This window comes from Myotis davidii, unplaced genomic scaffold, assembly GCF_000327345.1.
Source record: "Myotis davidii unplaced genomic scaffold, ASM32734v1 scaffold900, whole genome shotgun sequence".
In the NCBI taxonomy this organism is placed as follows: Eukaryota; Metazoa; Chordata; class Mammalia; order Chiroptera; family Vespertilionidae; genus Myotis; species Myotis davidii.
The window spans coordinates 252,772-266,233 of record NW_006295185.1 but is presented as its reverse complement, the minus strand read 5'-3'; the positions used below and the strand labels follow the sequence as shown (position 1 = coordinate 266,233).

The 13,462-nt window shown below is 46.2% G+C and overlaps 1 protein-coding gene across 1 annotated transcript in view; it reads right to left on the bottom strand.

The window, feature by feature from the left end:
* RAB33A (RAB33A, member RAS oncogene family) overlaps positions 1-9,578 on the bottom strand; it is a 19,292-nt gene extending 9,714 nt beyond the window's left edge. Inside the window, exon 1 of the mRNA XM_006769868.2 lies at positions 8,895-9,578. Coding sequence (XP_006769931.1) covers positions 8,895-9,152 — 258 coding nt within the window. The 5' untranslated portion in view covers positions 9,153-9,578. The remainder of the gene's footprint in view (positions 1-8,894) is intronic.
* Between the last annotated feature and the right edge of the window lie 3,884 nt (positions 9,579-13,462).

Genomic DNA, 13,462 nt, shown 5'->3' with positions numbered 1-13,462 from the left:
GTGGGAGGTGTGCAGGAGGCAGCTGATCGATGTTTCTAACTCTCTATCCCTCTCCCTTCCTCTCTGTAAAAAATCAATAAAATATATTTAAAAACAAAAAAAAAAGATTTTTAGTTGAAAATCTTGAGTTGAAAAACCTCATGGTTTTTAGTTCAAAAACTGGGATGTACATGAATCACCTTTTCTGAGGGCAATTTGGCAATGCTATCAAGAACCTTAAAAATGTTAAAAACTCTTTGAGCCTATCATCTCACTTCCAATCATCTACCAGATATACAAAAGAAATAGCAGATATGTGGTCAAACTTTTGTACAAAAGTCTTAATCATCATGTCATTTATACTTTTTAAAAAACAGGAAACAGCCCTGGCTGGTTCTCAGTAGTTAGAGCATCAGACCAAAGGGTTACGAGTTCAATCCCAGGTCCTGGCCAGGGCATGTGCAGGAGGCATCCAATCGATGTGTCTCTCTCACCCCTTCCTCCCTTCCTTCCACTCTGTCTAAAAATCAATGGAAAAAATATCCTTGGGTGAGAATTAAAAAATAATAATAATAAATAACCCTGTAGCATAAAAAACAGGCCCGGATGGCATGGCTCACTGGTTGAGTGTTGATCTATGAACCAAGAGGTCACAGTTTGATTCTTGGTCAGGGCACATGCCCAGGTTGCAGGCTCAGTTCCCAGTGCGGGGTGTGCAGGAGGCAGCTGATCAATGATTCTCTCTCATCATTGATGTTTTTATCTCTCTCTCTCTCTCAGAAATCAATAAAAATATGTTTTTTTTTAAAAAAAAACAGGAAACATCCTAAATGCTCAGTAGGAGAGGAATAGCTAAAGTTTATATAGCTATACAGTGGGTTATTATGCAGCCATTAAAATGTTTTCACCTCAAAAAAATGTTTTCAAAGAATAAATGGTGGAGGAAGTGTGCACAAAATATAAGTGAAAGCAGGATATGAAAGTTTTCATATGCTATGGTCCTAATTTTTTAAAAAAATTAAGCATAGTCATATGCATAGGAAAGGCTGGAAGTGTATACAACAGAACATTAATGATTGTTTAAGGGCAATGGGACTATAGGTAATATTTATTTAGTTCTTTTTTGTTGTTGTATTTTTCCAAATTTTTTTACTGTAAGTATTCATCACTTTGTTTTGGGTTTTGTTGGGTTTTTTATGACTTTTTAAAGAAAACAAAGTTAGTGTTTAAATTTCAGCTTTTAGCTCAATTTATTTTGTTCACTTCTTTGTTATATAAATGATAATTTAGCTCACTGGATTTTTCTTCTGTATTTCACCTTTTTGGATAAAGGCCAAATTATGAAGGAAAAATGCTGATATAAGTAACATATACCAGGACGCAACTTCCAAGGGACACTCTGGAGTCAACACACATTCTGCCCAATCTATTTCTCTTTATACATCCAAAATCTTGGACAAGAGAAATTCATATGCAGAATGATGGTCCCTAAGCCTTATGCAATTCTCAGTTATCAAAGAAAATGTGATTATGGTCACTAATTGACTACTGTGGTTCTTAAAACGAAGTATAGCCTTTATTTGGAGTTATTGGTCAGTCAATGTAATCTAGTAAATATAATTGAATCTCCTTGCTCAGTGAAGATCTTAACAGGGCCCCAGAGTCATCATTCTGAACATCAATTTTCATTGTCTAGGCTCCCCTTCATTCCCTCTGTGGACATGGCCACCATATGCCTTTGGCATGACCTTCAGATTCACCCATTCTTTTTTGGTGTTGTTAATCCTCGCCTGAGGATATTTTCCCCACTGCTTTGCACAGAGTGGAAGGGAGGGAGGAGAGAGAGAGAGAGAGAGAGAAAGAGAGAGAGAGAGAGAGAGAAGTGAGAGAGACACATCAATCGGTTGCCTCCCACACGTGACCCAACAGGGGACGAGGAGTGAACATGCAACCCAGGTACGTGCCCTTGACCTGGAATCCAACCCTTGACTCTGTGTTGTGCCAACTGACACTCTAACCACTGAGCAACACCGACCAGGGCAGATTCACTCGCTCTTGTTTTTTGATTTTCATTTCCCTAGGACAGACCCTCTCCTCCTTACTTCTGGACTACAGTGAAGTCTTTTGGATTCTAGATGTCTCTACTCCAGTGCTTCCTCATACTGCTTTCAAACTAGCCTTCCTAAATCCCTGCTTTTTCAGCATGTCATCCATCTCATTAAGAAATTATGTTAGCCTTCTTCTGCATGTGGCATCAAATGGAAAGTTTTGTCTGCCGTAATTTTACTTCACCCAACCTCGTTTCAAACTACTCAGCTACACCTGGTTCATTTCCTCTGTACCTTTGGTCCTGCTAGTTCATCCTTCCCTACATAATCGGTTGCCCCCTCATTATCCTTCCTCGATCTTGCTCATTCTTCTAGACTTGGTTCATGCCCCCACCTTCTTCCTAAAACCTTCTCCACCTTCTCTTAAATTCTCTTTTCGTAGGCATTTCTAGCGCCCTTTGAGTCCATACCACACCATTCAGAATATATTTATTTGTTCTCTAGATGTTTCATCATTGCTCTTGGCATCTCTCCAGCTAAACTGTAAGCTGTCTTTTTCTGCATCCAATCACTTATCAATATGGTTGTCATCAAAACTGTCATCATTATCAACAAGCAGTTTTGGCCTGAGTTACCAAAACTACCAGCAGTCTGGTATCCTAGGTATCTGCCAAGGCAATTTCAGAGACAACATTCAACTTTGGTTATGCGAAAAACATGAGTCCTTGAAGACTGATTTGCTTTGGCATGCAGAGCCAGAAAAGATTTTCATTTCTTCCACTGCTCTGGTCCTCTGAGGAGGACGAAAGAGAGAGCAGGCCAGGAGAGGAATGGAGGTCAGTGGGAAGAGAACAGGTATAGCACAAGAATATCCTAATTTCTAACTCTTGCCTCTGAATAAGGCTGAATCCCTAGCAGCCCTCAGGCATGTGGCAGATGCTTTACCACCATGAGCTCAGGACTCTAAAAATACCTGCCACTAGCAAGAACAGGGGTGGGAGTGTGTGAGGTGTTTGGGGCTGAGTAGGTTGGTTGTTTGGCTTTTCTTTGGCTTCAAAATTGTGTACACCACCCGAGCTCCCGGAACTATAGGGAGGGCCCTCTCTGCTGGAGACCAACTCTGCCTTTCCAATGTTACGGGGAGCCTTGAAGCTTTTATTTGGAAGCTCAGAATTTAAACTGGAGGCATTGCTCTCATTCTAGCTCTTTATAAATCCCACTTCGAACTCTTTGAGCCCCTGTTTGTGGTGAGAAGTGAGCCAGGAAGCAGGCTTCTCACAGCAGAAAATCAGAAATGCCATCACAAAAGGAAGAGCACAGCAGTCAGGCTCACTGGACACACACATGACCTCATTTTTGTTTGGAAGTTTGATGTTCCTATTCTTCTCAACATCCTTATAGGCCCCTGTCACCTTCTTCCTCTTTTGCAGCTGGCACTCCTCTCATCCATCATTCATTTCCTGTGGGCACTGTATCTACATGTTGACCCTGGGGGGACAACTGCCCCTTAACCACATACATGCTCCTCCAGTCCTCTTTTCTCTCCAAGGGTCAGTGGGAAGTAACAGAGTTAAACAAACTTGGATGCAAATCTCAGCCCAGTTACATACTACTAGTTAGGTGTCCTTAGGCAAGAAACTTAGTCTATCTTCAGAGTCCTCCCCTGGAAACTGAGGATAACCATAGGAATCTTGTAGTGATGCTGTGAGGATTAGCATTACTTGTAAGTACATGGCACAGTGCCTAATACACACTCTCCCTTCCTCCCTAGCCCCAAACCTCCACTATCAAGTCTGGCCCAACAAATGATGGACCGGGCACTGTTGAAATGCAGCAGTAGTTTTGGAACTGGGAGACCTGGCTCCTAGCTCCTTCACTTACTAGCTGAATAAATGACTAGGCAAATGAAATAACACAAGAAAAAAAGAGCTTTTGCAAAATATAAAGTGCTCTGCACATGTTAGTTGTTGCTATTGACTCAGAAAGCCCATCAGCACTGCCCTAGTAGCTGCTCCTTGAACCCATTGGTTCTCATCCTGGAAAGCGCAGAAAGCTTGGCTTCTTGTCGATGGGATAGAGCCAAGGCACAGGCAGTCAGTGGGGAGGGGAGGAGAGAGGAATGCAACCTGCATGGTGGCTGGGGGTAGGTCCAATCAATATAACAGGGATGTTGGAGGAGGGTCGAGGGGCACATCCCGGGGAGTTACCAAAGATAAATCTAGCCTTTTTCATCATTTTCCTGGGGCCACCACTGCCTAAGCAAGCTTCAGCAAGTCCCCCACTCCCTGCACATGCTCATAGCTGACACAGATATTTCTTTTCCCTAGGGAACATATCTGGCATCTTTCTATAGATGATGCATGAATGTCCTTTTGTTGGAGGCCAGCGGGGGAGAGTAGATGTAGAAAAGTGGAGCAAAATACATCTGTAACCTCCTGAGGGTGCCTGAGTGGATGATGGGAATAGTTTAAAACAAATATTTTTTTAACTAGCTGGCCTGTCCCATCTGCGTCTAAGATACACACACAAGGCTGCCCCAACGGTTGGCAAAGAAGGACAGAAACGAAGAGGAACTAATGCACAGAAAGTGAGGAAACAAGGCAGAGAAACACACACTGATGGGTAATTAAACATTAAGCTAACTGGCAGAAGATGGAAGCTCAGAAGCCCTAAGGAAGACATGATGTCATTCTGACTGCAGGCAGCTTCTGAGGGAACACTTAGCTCAGCCTTCGTCCACTCGGTAATGTAACACAGGAAGGTGATTTTCCAAATGATCAGCAGAGAAAGAGATACCCACGGTCCTGGTTGGCGCCTACCCACATCCATGGCTAACCTGCAGTGTGCCTGGTCTGCAGGGTTAGGGCTGAGGGGGTGCTAGGTGTAAGGAACCAAACTGGGGAGGAGGAAGTGCTCCCATGAGAATTTACAAAGAATGGCTCCAAAATTAGTTCTGAGTCTCCCCTCTAATACCTCCTTCATCCCACCCCTCACACACCCCCATTTGGCATTTTCCAGTGCTTCTAGTCCGAGACAGGCTCAATATGACTTAGCTAAAGCTAAAGGAGACAGTTCCATAATGATCATTATGGGAAACTCCACTCTTTCTTCAGAGGTTGGGGCATGCCTCCACCAAGGTTGATGTCAGGAACAACTGTCAGCTTTCCCATACGATGTGTCTCTGTGTCCCTGTCACAAGTGACTGCATAGGCTGCATGGACATCAGGACAAGCCCAGAGCAGGCATTTATATTGAAAAATCACCAGAAGGGAAATAGGAGACCTGAGTTGTAGGCCTGGCCCTGTGTGATCTTAGGCATGTCACTTTCCCTCTCTGAGCCTGTTTCCTATCTGTAAAATGTGGATGTTGGGTTAAAGGTTCTCTAAGGTCTCTTTCATCTCTGAACATTTTCTGATTCTCATGGCTAAAGTGAGACAGTCAAGGTACAAAAAGTAAAACCTAGGTACTCAGCTCAGTGTCTGGGGTGCAGTTAAAGGAGATACCTTGAAGGATTCTGGGTCCTGGGACTATAACCCTGGACCCCCTGGCCTAGAAGAGACTATCAGGCTGCTATGTGGGATGCCACTTGCCCCTGTGCACACTCCCCCAGGCCAGATATTGCCCCTGAGGGTAGAGTGAGGTGGTAGAGAGCATGGGCTCTGAATCTAGGTTGTAATACTGGTCTTGTCACGGGGAAGGCAGGATAATGAGATGGTGAAGTGCTTGGTTAGGTTCAAAGGTCAAAGACTAAAGCTCAGATCCACATGCCTTTGAGCAAGTTATTTAATCTCTCTAACTTTGACCTCCTTATCTATAAAAAGGAATGATAATAACAGTCCTAATTTCATAGGTCTGCTGTGAAGATCAAATATGGTAGTGCATGTAGAGTATCCAGTCTGGGCTCTTTGTTTATTCACAAAGCAGGGGTTTATTATTAGTAGTATTATTATTTACTCATTGGAGGCTTTTCTTGATGCTCATGTTAACTAGGAAACACTGGATTATAAGTGTTGTGATGGGGAGGGTGTGAAGACACATTGACTGGAGACACCAAATTGGGTTTCAAAGCCTCAGGGATGGCCCTGGTAATTAAGAGAGTTGTCCCAAATGTGCTGACTCAGTCATCCCCCTACAGGGATTGACGGTATATGCTACCCTGGGACACAGGGAAGCAGCCCAGTAGAGGCCACACCCTACTCTTGGACTGAGAAGAGCTCACTGAGCCCTCTTTCCCAGGCTCCTTTGAGAGCTGGCATTTTATAGCCTGACAGCCTTCTATTGCTGGCTGTGGTCTAGGGCCACTTCAGCCTGGCACACAGGACTTTTCTCTCTCCCCCAAAGGGAGAAGCCTTTGGCAGCCACCTCCTAGTGTGGTTTTGTTACTTGTTCCTTGAGAAACTCCAGGCCAGCCGGAGTGTGGGGCCAAATCTCCTTTGAGATCATGTGCTCGCTGCCACGCTCTGCCATCTTCCCACGGACAAGCTGGTCTTCGCCCGCTGGCTTTGGCCCCGAGGTTGCAGCAGCTTTAGATGAGGCAGGATCAGCATCTCCCCACTCCCATAGCCCACCCTGAGATCCTTCAGAATCTGCCCTCAGAGAGCTCCTTCAGAAGTGTCACAAGGTTTCGCCCTCTTGAAATATCATCTTCCCCTAAAAAGCCTGTATTGAGCACTTCTCTGCACGTGGTGTCCTGCTCAGCTCTGTTTCTAGTGACTCACACTGTCACAGGCTCTGCCCCTTGGGAAAAGTCCAGAATCTTTGGCAGAGACTGTAAAATCCAGTTTGGCTAAGTATTGGGCTGTTGTAAGGGAAGGAAACTTTTAAAAATTTCCCCAAGGGCATTGGGTGGTGACCCTCTTCCACTCATTTTCACCTCCCATTTTACACTTTCTAGTTTCCTCCTCTCTTCTCCCCTACACTCCCAAACACTTCCTTTTTCCTCCATGTAAATTTCAGGTGGACTTCTTTCCCCTCTCTTAAACCCAGAGAGCTTCTTGGCTCAATGTGACACTTGATTTTAAACAGGCAGTAGCATTACATTTTAAGGGTCTTGAGGGTCTAAGAGCACATCCATAAGTATATTACTACTTTGGATTGTTAAGGCATGCTTTAGAAATTCCAGAATCTTACAACTTTACATTAAAGAAGCTAGACACCCCAGAGAAAGTCCTAAACAAGCAACCGTCAACATAAAGCCCTGGGAAAGGAGAAAGACAGATACCTACTTCGACTTTGAAAAAGAAATGTAGCAATTCCTCCAAAAATGCAAGGGCTGAAAATGATCACTATTACAAAACAGTGCCCTATATTCCTGACCCAGGGACTCAGTTGTTCTCAAGAGCTCTCCCTTATCAATACTGAGCTGTCCATCTTCCTGACACGTCTAGCATCTTGGCCCAGTTTCTGAAGCCATTTTAAAACACATTCATTGTAGCCCTAACCGGTTTGGCTCAGTGGATAGAGCATTGGCCTGCGAACTCAAGGGTCCCAGGTTTGATTCCGGTCAAGGGCTTATAGCTTGGTTGCAGGCACATCCCAGTAGAGAGTGTGCAGGAGGCAGCTGATCGATGTTTCTGTCTCATCAATGTTTCTAACTCTCTATCCCTCTCCCTTCCTCTCTGTAAAAAATTCATAAAATATATTTTTAAAAAGCCACAAAAAACCAATAAAAACATTAAAAAAAATAAAACACGTTCATTGTGAAAACCAAGAAGTCAAGAATCTTGCAGAGTTTACAATGTTTTTCATCATTTTCCCCAGTTGCTAAGCCCTTCTCTCCATATCACTCTGAAGATGGGCCTTGTGGTCATTTGGGCTCTTTGACCAGCAGGAGGGAGCTTTTTACCTTTACCTGACAGGGTCTGACCATAAGCTCAAGAAAAGGTCAGTTATGGGTCTAGTGGAGTTGGTCTTTAGTGCATAGTGTCTTTTGAGGTGACTTTCCTACCCATGGACCTGCCCCCTTCCTACTCCCCTGACACGAAGCTGCCCTTGTCATGTCCTCCCTCCCATTAGCCTCTGTGCATTGAACTATTCCTGTCCTATTGAGTTTCCACCTTTTCTGAACCAAAAGTGAGTACAAATGGTCAGACAAGAATATCTGTACTTAGGCTACTTCATTAACTACTGAGAAGGGAGGACCAAGACACTTCCGTTGACCCTCAGATAAGTTGCTCTGCATTTTTACAAAGGCCTGCTGAAGACAATACCTACACAATGAGTAATGGCGAATAGCGACAAATACAGAAGATAGCATTTGAGAAGGACTGTTCCAAAAGAAGTAGTTCTATTATGAAGGGCTTGTGGGTGACCCTGTCTCAGTTTCTTTAAAAGGGTTCATGACTTTGTGCCAGAACCACCCCACTCCACCCCTATTCCATTTCAGCCCCAACAGTAACCATAAACTGTAATTGTCTATGGATTTCCATCCTTTCCTCCCCTCTAATGCCTTAACCAAAGTGGGGTTTTGCAGCCTATTGGCCCCCAAGAGGTAGAAGAGACCTCAAGATATGTAAAGTGCTTTGGGATCCATCCCACACCAGGACCGACTCCCTCCTGCCTCCCTCTGCCCACAGGTGCTGCTCCTGGCGCAGGGTAAGGATGGTATCACACATGCTTTTCCTGGCGGAAGCTGTCAGGTAGAGGCAGAGGGCATGAATGCACCCACTCCGGCCTGCCCCCCAAAACGGGTGAGGTTGGAACCCCGCGGCTGAGAGAGGAAAAGGGGGATGAGGAGGTGCCAAGGGTCTTGGGCTCAGCAAACAGCGACACAGCCACGCGTCTGAGGCTTCACAACCACTAGATCCAAGCCTCAGGCGAGGCCCCCTCCCAGAGCCCACCCTTCCTGGACCTGACCGGCTGCATCACCTTGATCTTCTCGCCCTCGATTTCCACGGTCTTCTCCCTGAAGTCCACGCCGATGGTGGCTTCAGTCTTGTCCGGGAAGGTCCCGCCGCAGAAGCGGAAGGTCAAACAGGTCTTGCCCACGTTGGAGTCCCCAATCACGATGATTTTGAAGATGCGAATCTGCACGTACTGGTCCAGTGACGAGTCGAGCTCCAGGGATGCCAGACCAGCGGTGGAGGCAGGTTGCAGGCTCCCATGGCCCAGGATGGGCTGCGCCATCTCCCCAGGACGGGACCAAACTGGGGCCCCAACCCCCCTCGAGGGCTCCACACAAAGAAAACGGCCACGTTAGTGCGCTCGAGGCGAGCGAGCTTTGTGCGTGTGTGTGCGTGTCCGTGAGTGTGTGTCCGCGCGTGTGTGCGTGCGCCGGCACCGTGCGCGCGCGCGTGCAGGGGGTGCCTCTCAACCTAGGTCCCCCTCCTTCTCCTCCAGCTCACCCTCCCCACATTTCTGAAGCACCAACACAAAAGCCAGGCAGGGAAGGGAGGCATGGAAGAGAGACAGCAAGCCGCGAGCCTTCTCCTTCTGCCTGTGTCTCAGATCAGACTCGGGCTTGAGACCCACAGCGCGCCCTTAGCTGCTGCCGCGCCTTAGGCTAGGATCCTCCCTTGCCCGATCCCCAAGGATACACCGCAGGGAGGAAGCCTATGAGGAAAGGGGGGTGGGGAGAGCGGCGCACACCACTACGGGATGGTCTTCCCTTCTCCTCGCCCCCATTTAGCTTACAGATCTCGGGCTTCCCCACCCCCACTCTCTTGAAGCACGCGGGGGTCAGCGGGCCAGGAGCACAGCTGGGGAGGACAAAGCTGCACCCTAAGGCATCTCTGGAGCACTTTGGCCTTGCAGCAACATTACTCTACTGGGCGGGGCGGAGACACCGCTTTCACCTCCGGAGCAGCGGCCAGCTGAGCCGAGCCGTCTTGGCCCCGTCCCGAGCCCTAGGATAAAGGGATGCTCTCTTATTGAGGAAGCAGGTGCACTCGCGAGCCCCGAGGAGGAGCCTGGGAGGGCGCTGCCAAGACAAGCCTCGGGTAGCGGAGGCCCGCGCAGCTGAGAGGAGGGAGCCAGGGGACCCTGGTGTGCGTGTGTAGGGAGAGTTACTGTTTCTGTCACAGACTTGCCAGATGTAGAGGGGCGCGTGCCAGGCGCCAACCTCCCCCTCATCACACCACGAGCACCCATCCTCTGAATGTTCAGGAGAGCGACTCCCATTGGCTGCTGCAGTCGGTTGTGTTTGACTGGCCAATGGGGAAGGCCCGCCGTGGGAGAGGGCCAAACAGGGAGTAAGGGAGGGGGGAAGCTAGTGGTGGCAGCTCCAGCAAAAGGGGACTTTGTTCCCGGGACTAACCATTTCAGGCCCAGGTGGAGGGATCTTGGGACAAGGCATAAACCTCATAGTGTCTTGCATTCCCGAGCTCTCCATACAATCATGTCCTTCTAGAATGGTGGAGTGTCAAAAGGAACTGCAAACCGAGGGTTCACCCCTCTACAACTGAATGTAGAAGAAAGTGGTTGGGTCTAATTTGCCAGAAGCCTAGATTATGCTTGGAAGATGATAAATGAACAGAACTTTCTTATGGTATTAGGGGGCAGCTTCCCAAAGCTTACTAAGCATCACACATCTTGGTCAAGATGAGTACTCCCTCCCCTGAAAGTGACTTCAGGTTCAGAATTTGTTTGATATAATTTTACTGAGGTATAATTTACATACAATAAATTGTACCCCTTTTATGTTTGCTTTTAAGACTTTATCCATCCTCCCACATATTTCATAGGAATAATATTGGCAAATGCCAATAGCATCAACATGAGCTGTTTGCTAATGCCATCAGGGTCAGGGATTCCAGCACCACACATGAGCTGCCATCTTATTTGTATGTAAGGCTGAGCTACAGAAGAGACAAATGTGACTAAATCCATCCCAATATGAGAAAAACAATTTTTTAAAAAAGAAAGAAAAACAATTCAATGCATCAGTGATAGGTCTGTAATGCAACTGCTCAGCCAAGTCCAGGTTACACAAAATGGTTAGGAAGACAGGGTCTCCTAGTTAACAAGCTTTTTAGCTGAGTCAGCAGATATATTTATAGCTAACTCTTTACACATATATGTGGGTCACCCATTTCTAAAATCCTAGATTATGCTATTCAATATTAAAACCATCTCGAGAAGGATTTAATCTTTGTTGACTAAAGCAAGGCCATCATTATGAATACCAATTCTCATTTTATAGTGTGGATAGCTATCATTATTTTTTTTTGGCTAATGTCTAGGTAATAGTTTTCAGCAGCATTCTTCTCTGCATTTGAAGCTAAATCTGGTAATCATTATCTACAGAAGAGTAGCCCTGGCCTGTGTGGCTGGGTTGCTTGGGCATTGGCCTGTGCACCCAGAGGTTGCTGGTTTGAATGCAGGAGCCTGGCTCGATACATTGTGGGGGGGAGGGGGCAGCCCATGGATGTTGATGGATGTTTTGCTCTTGTATCAATGTTTCTTTCTCTCTCTCTCTCCTCCTTCCCCTCTCTAAAAATCAATTTAAAAATCTAAAAAAGTTATACATTCCTGTACTTCTGAACACCCATTATCCTATATTTTGTTTCTTTTGTTCTATTTTTATTGTTGACTCTGTTACAGATGTCCCTCATTTTCCCCACCTTTGCCTCCTACTCTGCCCCTGCCCCCGCTAGGCCTTCACCCCACTATTGTCTGTGTCAAAAGGCTATGCATATATGCATATACATATGCATTCTTTGGTTGATTTCCCACTCTCCTCACTCTCCTCCCCTCTTGAACATTATTCTAAATGAGTAAGGGAACTCTGAATTATTTTCACCCAGTAAAGACTGCTTCCTGAGTTAAACTATCTAAAACAATGCCTTTGTAATTTCACCCTCTATCCCTATTTTACTAAAAAAAAATAAAATAAAATAATGTAATCATCTACAAGATTAAGGACAAAATATTTGGCTAGCTCAAATCTGATCCCACATTATTAACCTGTCCTTATTAACTTCCTAGTATGTACTCCCTGCCATTGTCTCCTGGAAATGTACTGGGTTTTGTTCATTTTATACCTCCAAGCCTTTTAATTTAAATAGCATGGTGCTTTCTCATTTAATCTTCATATCAAATCTGTGAGATTGGTAGACGAGGAAAGTGAGGCATAGCTAAGTGACATGCCCAAGTGGCAGAGCCAGGATTCAACCTGGGGCAGACTGCATCCACAGTTAACGGTGTATAAACACTAAAAACATTTCCTTTGGTCCCAGTGTATTCACCATCTGCAATATCATTTCTCCTCCTCCACTATTTGAATTTTTCTACTCATTCTTGAAGACAGGCTCAAGTAATACTTCTTGCGTGAAGTCCTTCCTTAGCTATCCCATCCCATAGTCTCTTCTCTTGCTCTGGTACTACATCACATATATATATTTTAAATGACCAGTATATGTCATCTCCCCAACTATATAGTGACCACTTCCTATACTTTTCATAAACCTCTAGATCCCCCTTCATAGTAATGGCCAAGTGGCAAGTGTTCAATAAATACCTGTTAAATGAATATGTAATCCAAAAACTTTGAGAAAAGACATATGTTATGTTTTACATACAGCCAAAATTTTATTTCCAATTTAGCTTACATTTGGTAGAGTCAAAACATCTATTTATACTCAGTCACCGCACCTGCCCACCCCCCACCCCCCCCCCGCGCCCCAACTCTAAAAGTCCTGTTTAGGAATTGCTCTCAAGCACGAAAGATTGACAGGAGACTATCCGCAGCACCCGATACAGCATCTAGGAATTAGAATTGCACAATATAAAAGCGATATGGGGCAAGAGAGAGAGAGAGGAATGAATACTTGCCCTAGGCAGAGGTTGGGTGGGAAAGTGCCAGCAATTTGTAAAAGATCAATTTAAAACTGGGAAACCGGGAGACCCAGCTCGGACCTATATGTTAAGACTGGAAGTGGAGTCAAGCCAGAGAATCCGGAAGGCTTAGTACCCAGTAGCTTGTGGTCTAAAACAAAAGAACAAAATTCAGTGCTGGGGCCATGCTTTGTGAGGTGCTGTTACCATTTTCCTCCAACAACACAGCGGCAGCACCGGCCACAAAAGCCAGGCCAAGCGGCCCCACGGTCTCAGCTTGGACGGCTTTCTGAACTCGCTCAGCTGAACTCACTGCTCCCAATCCGTGGAAACTTACAGCAAGTCCAGCGCGGACTTTGCAAGTTTGGGAGAAACTAGGCGCATGCGCAAACCTTCTCCCCGTGTGGGCCAATCACAATGCGGCGCTGAGTACTAAGCCTGCGCAGTAGGTCTCCGGTAGCACTTCCCCTTCCCCGGCTCTAGCAAGCCTGCGGAACTGTCCAATGCCCACCCGGAGCTGGAAGGAGGAGCCTGCGTGGAGTGCGTGTGCGTGAAGCGGAGGGTGGGGGGGGGAGTGGGCCGGGGCCCAGGGTGTTTGACCGGTCAGTGCGTGAGAAGAAAGGAAGGAGGAGGTCCCGAGTAGCGGCTGCCGAAATGTACCG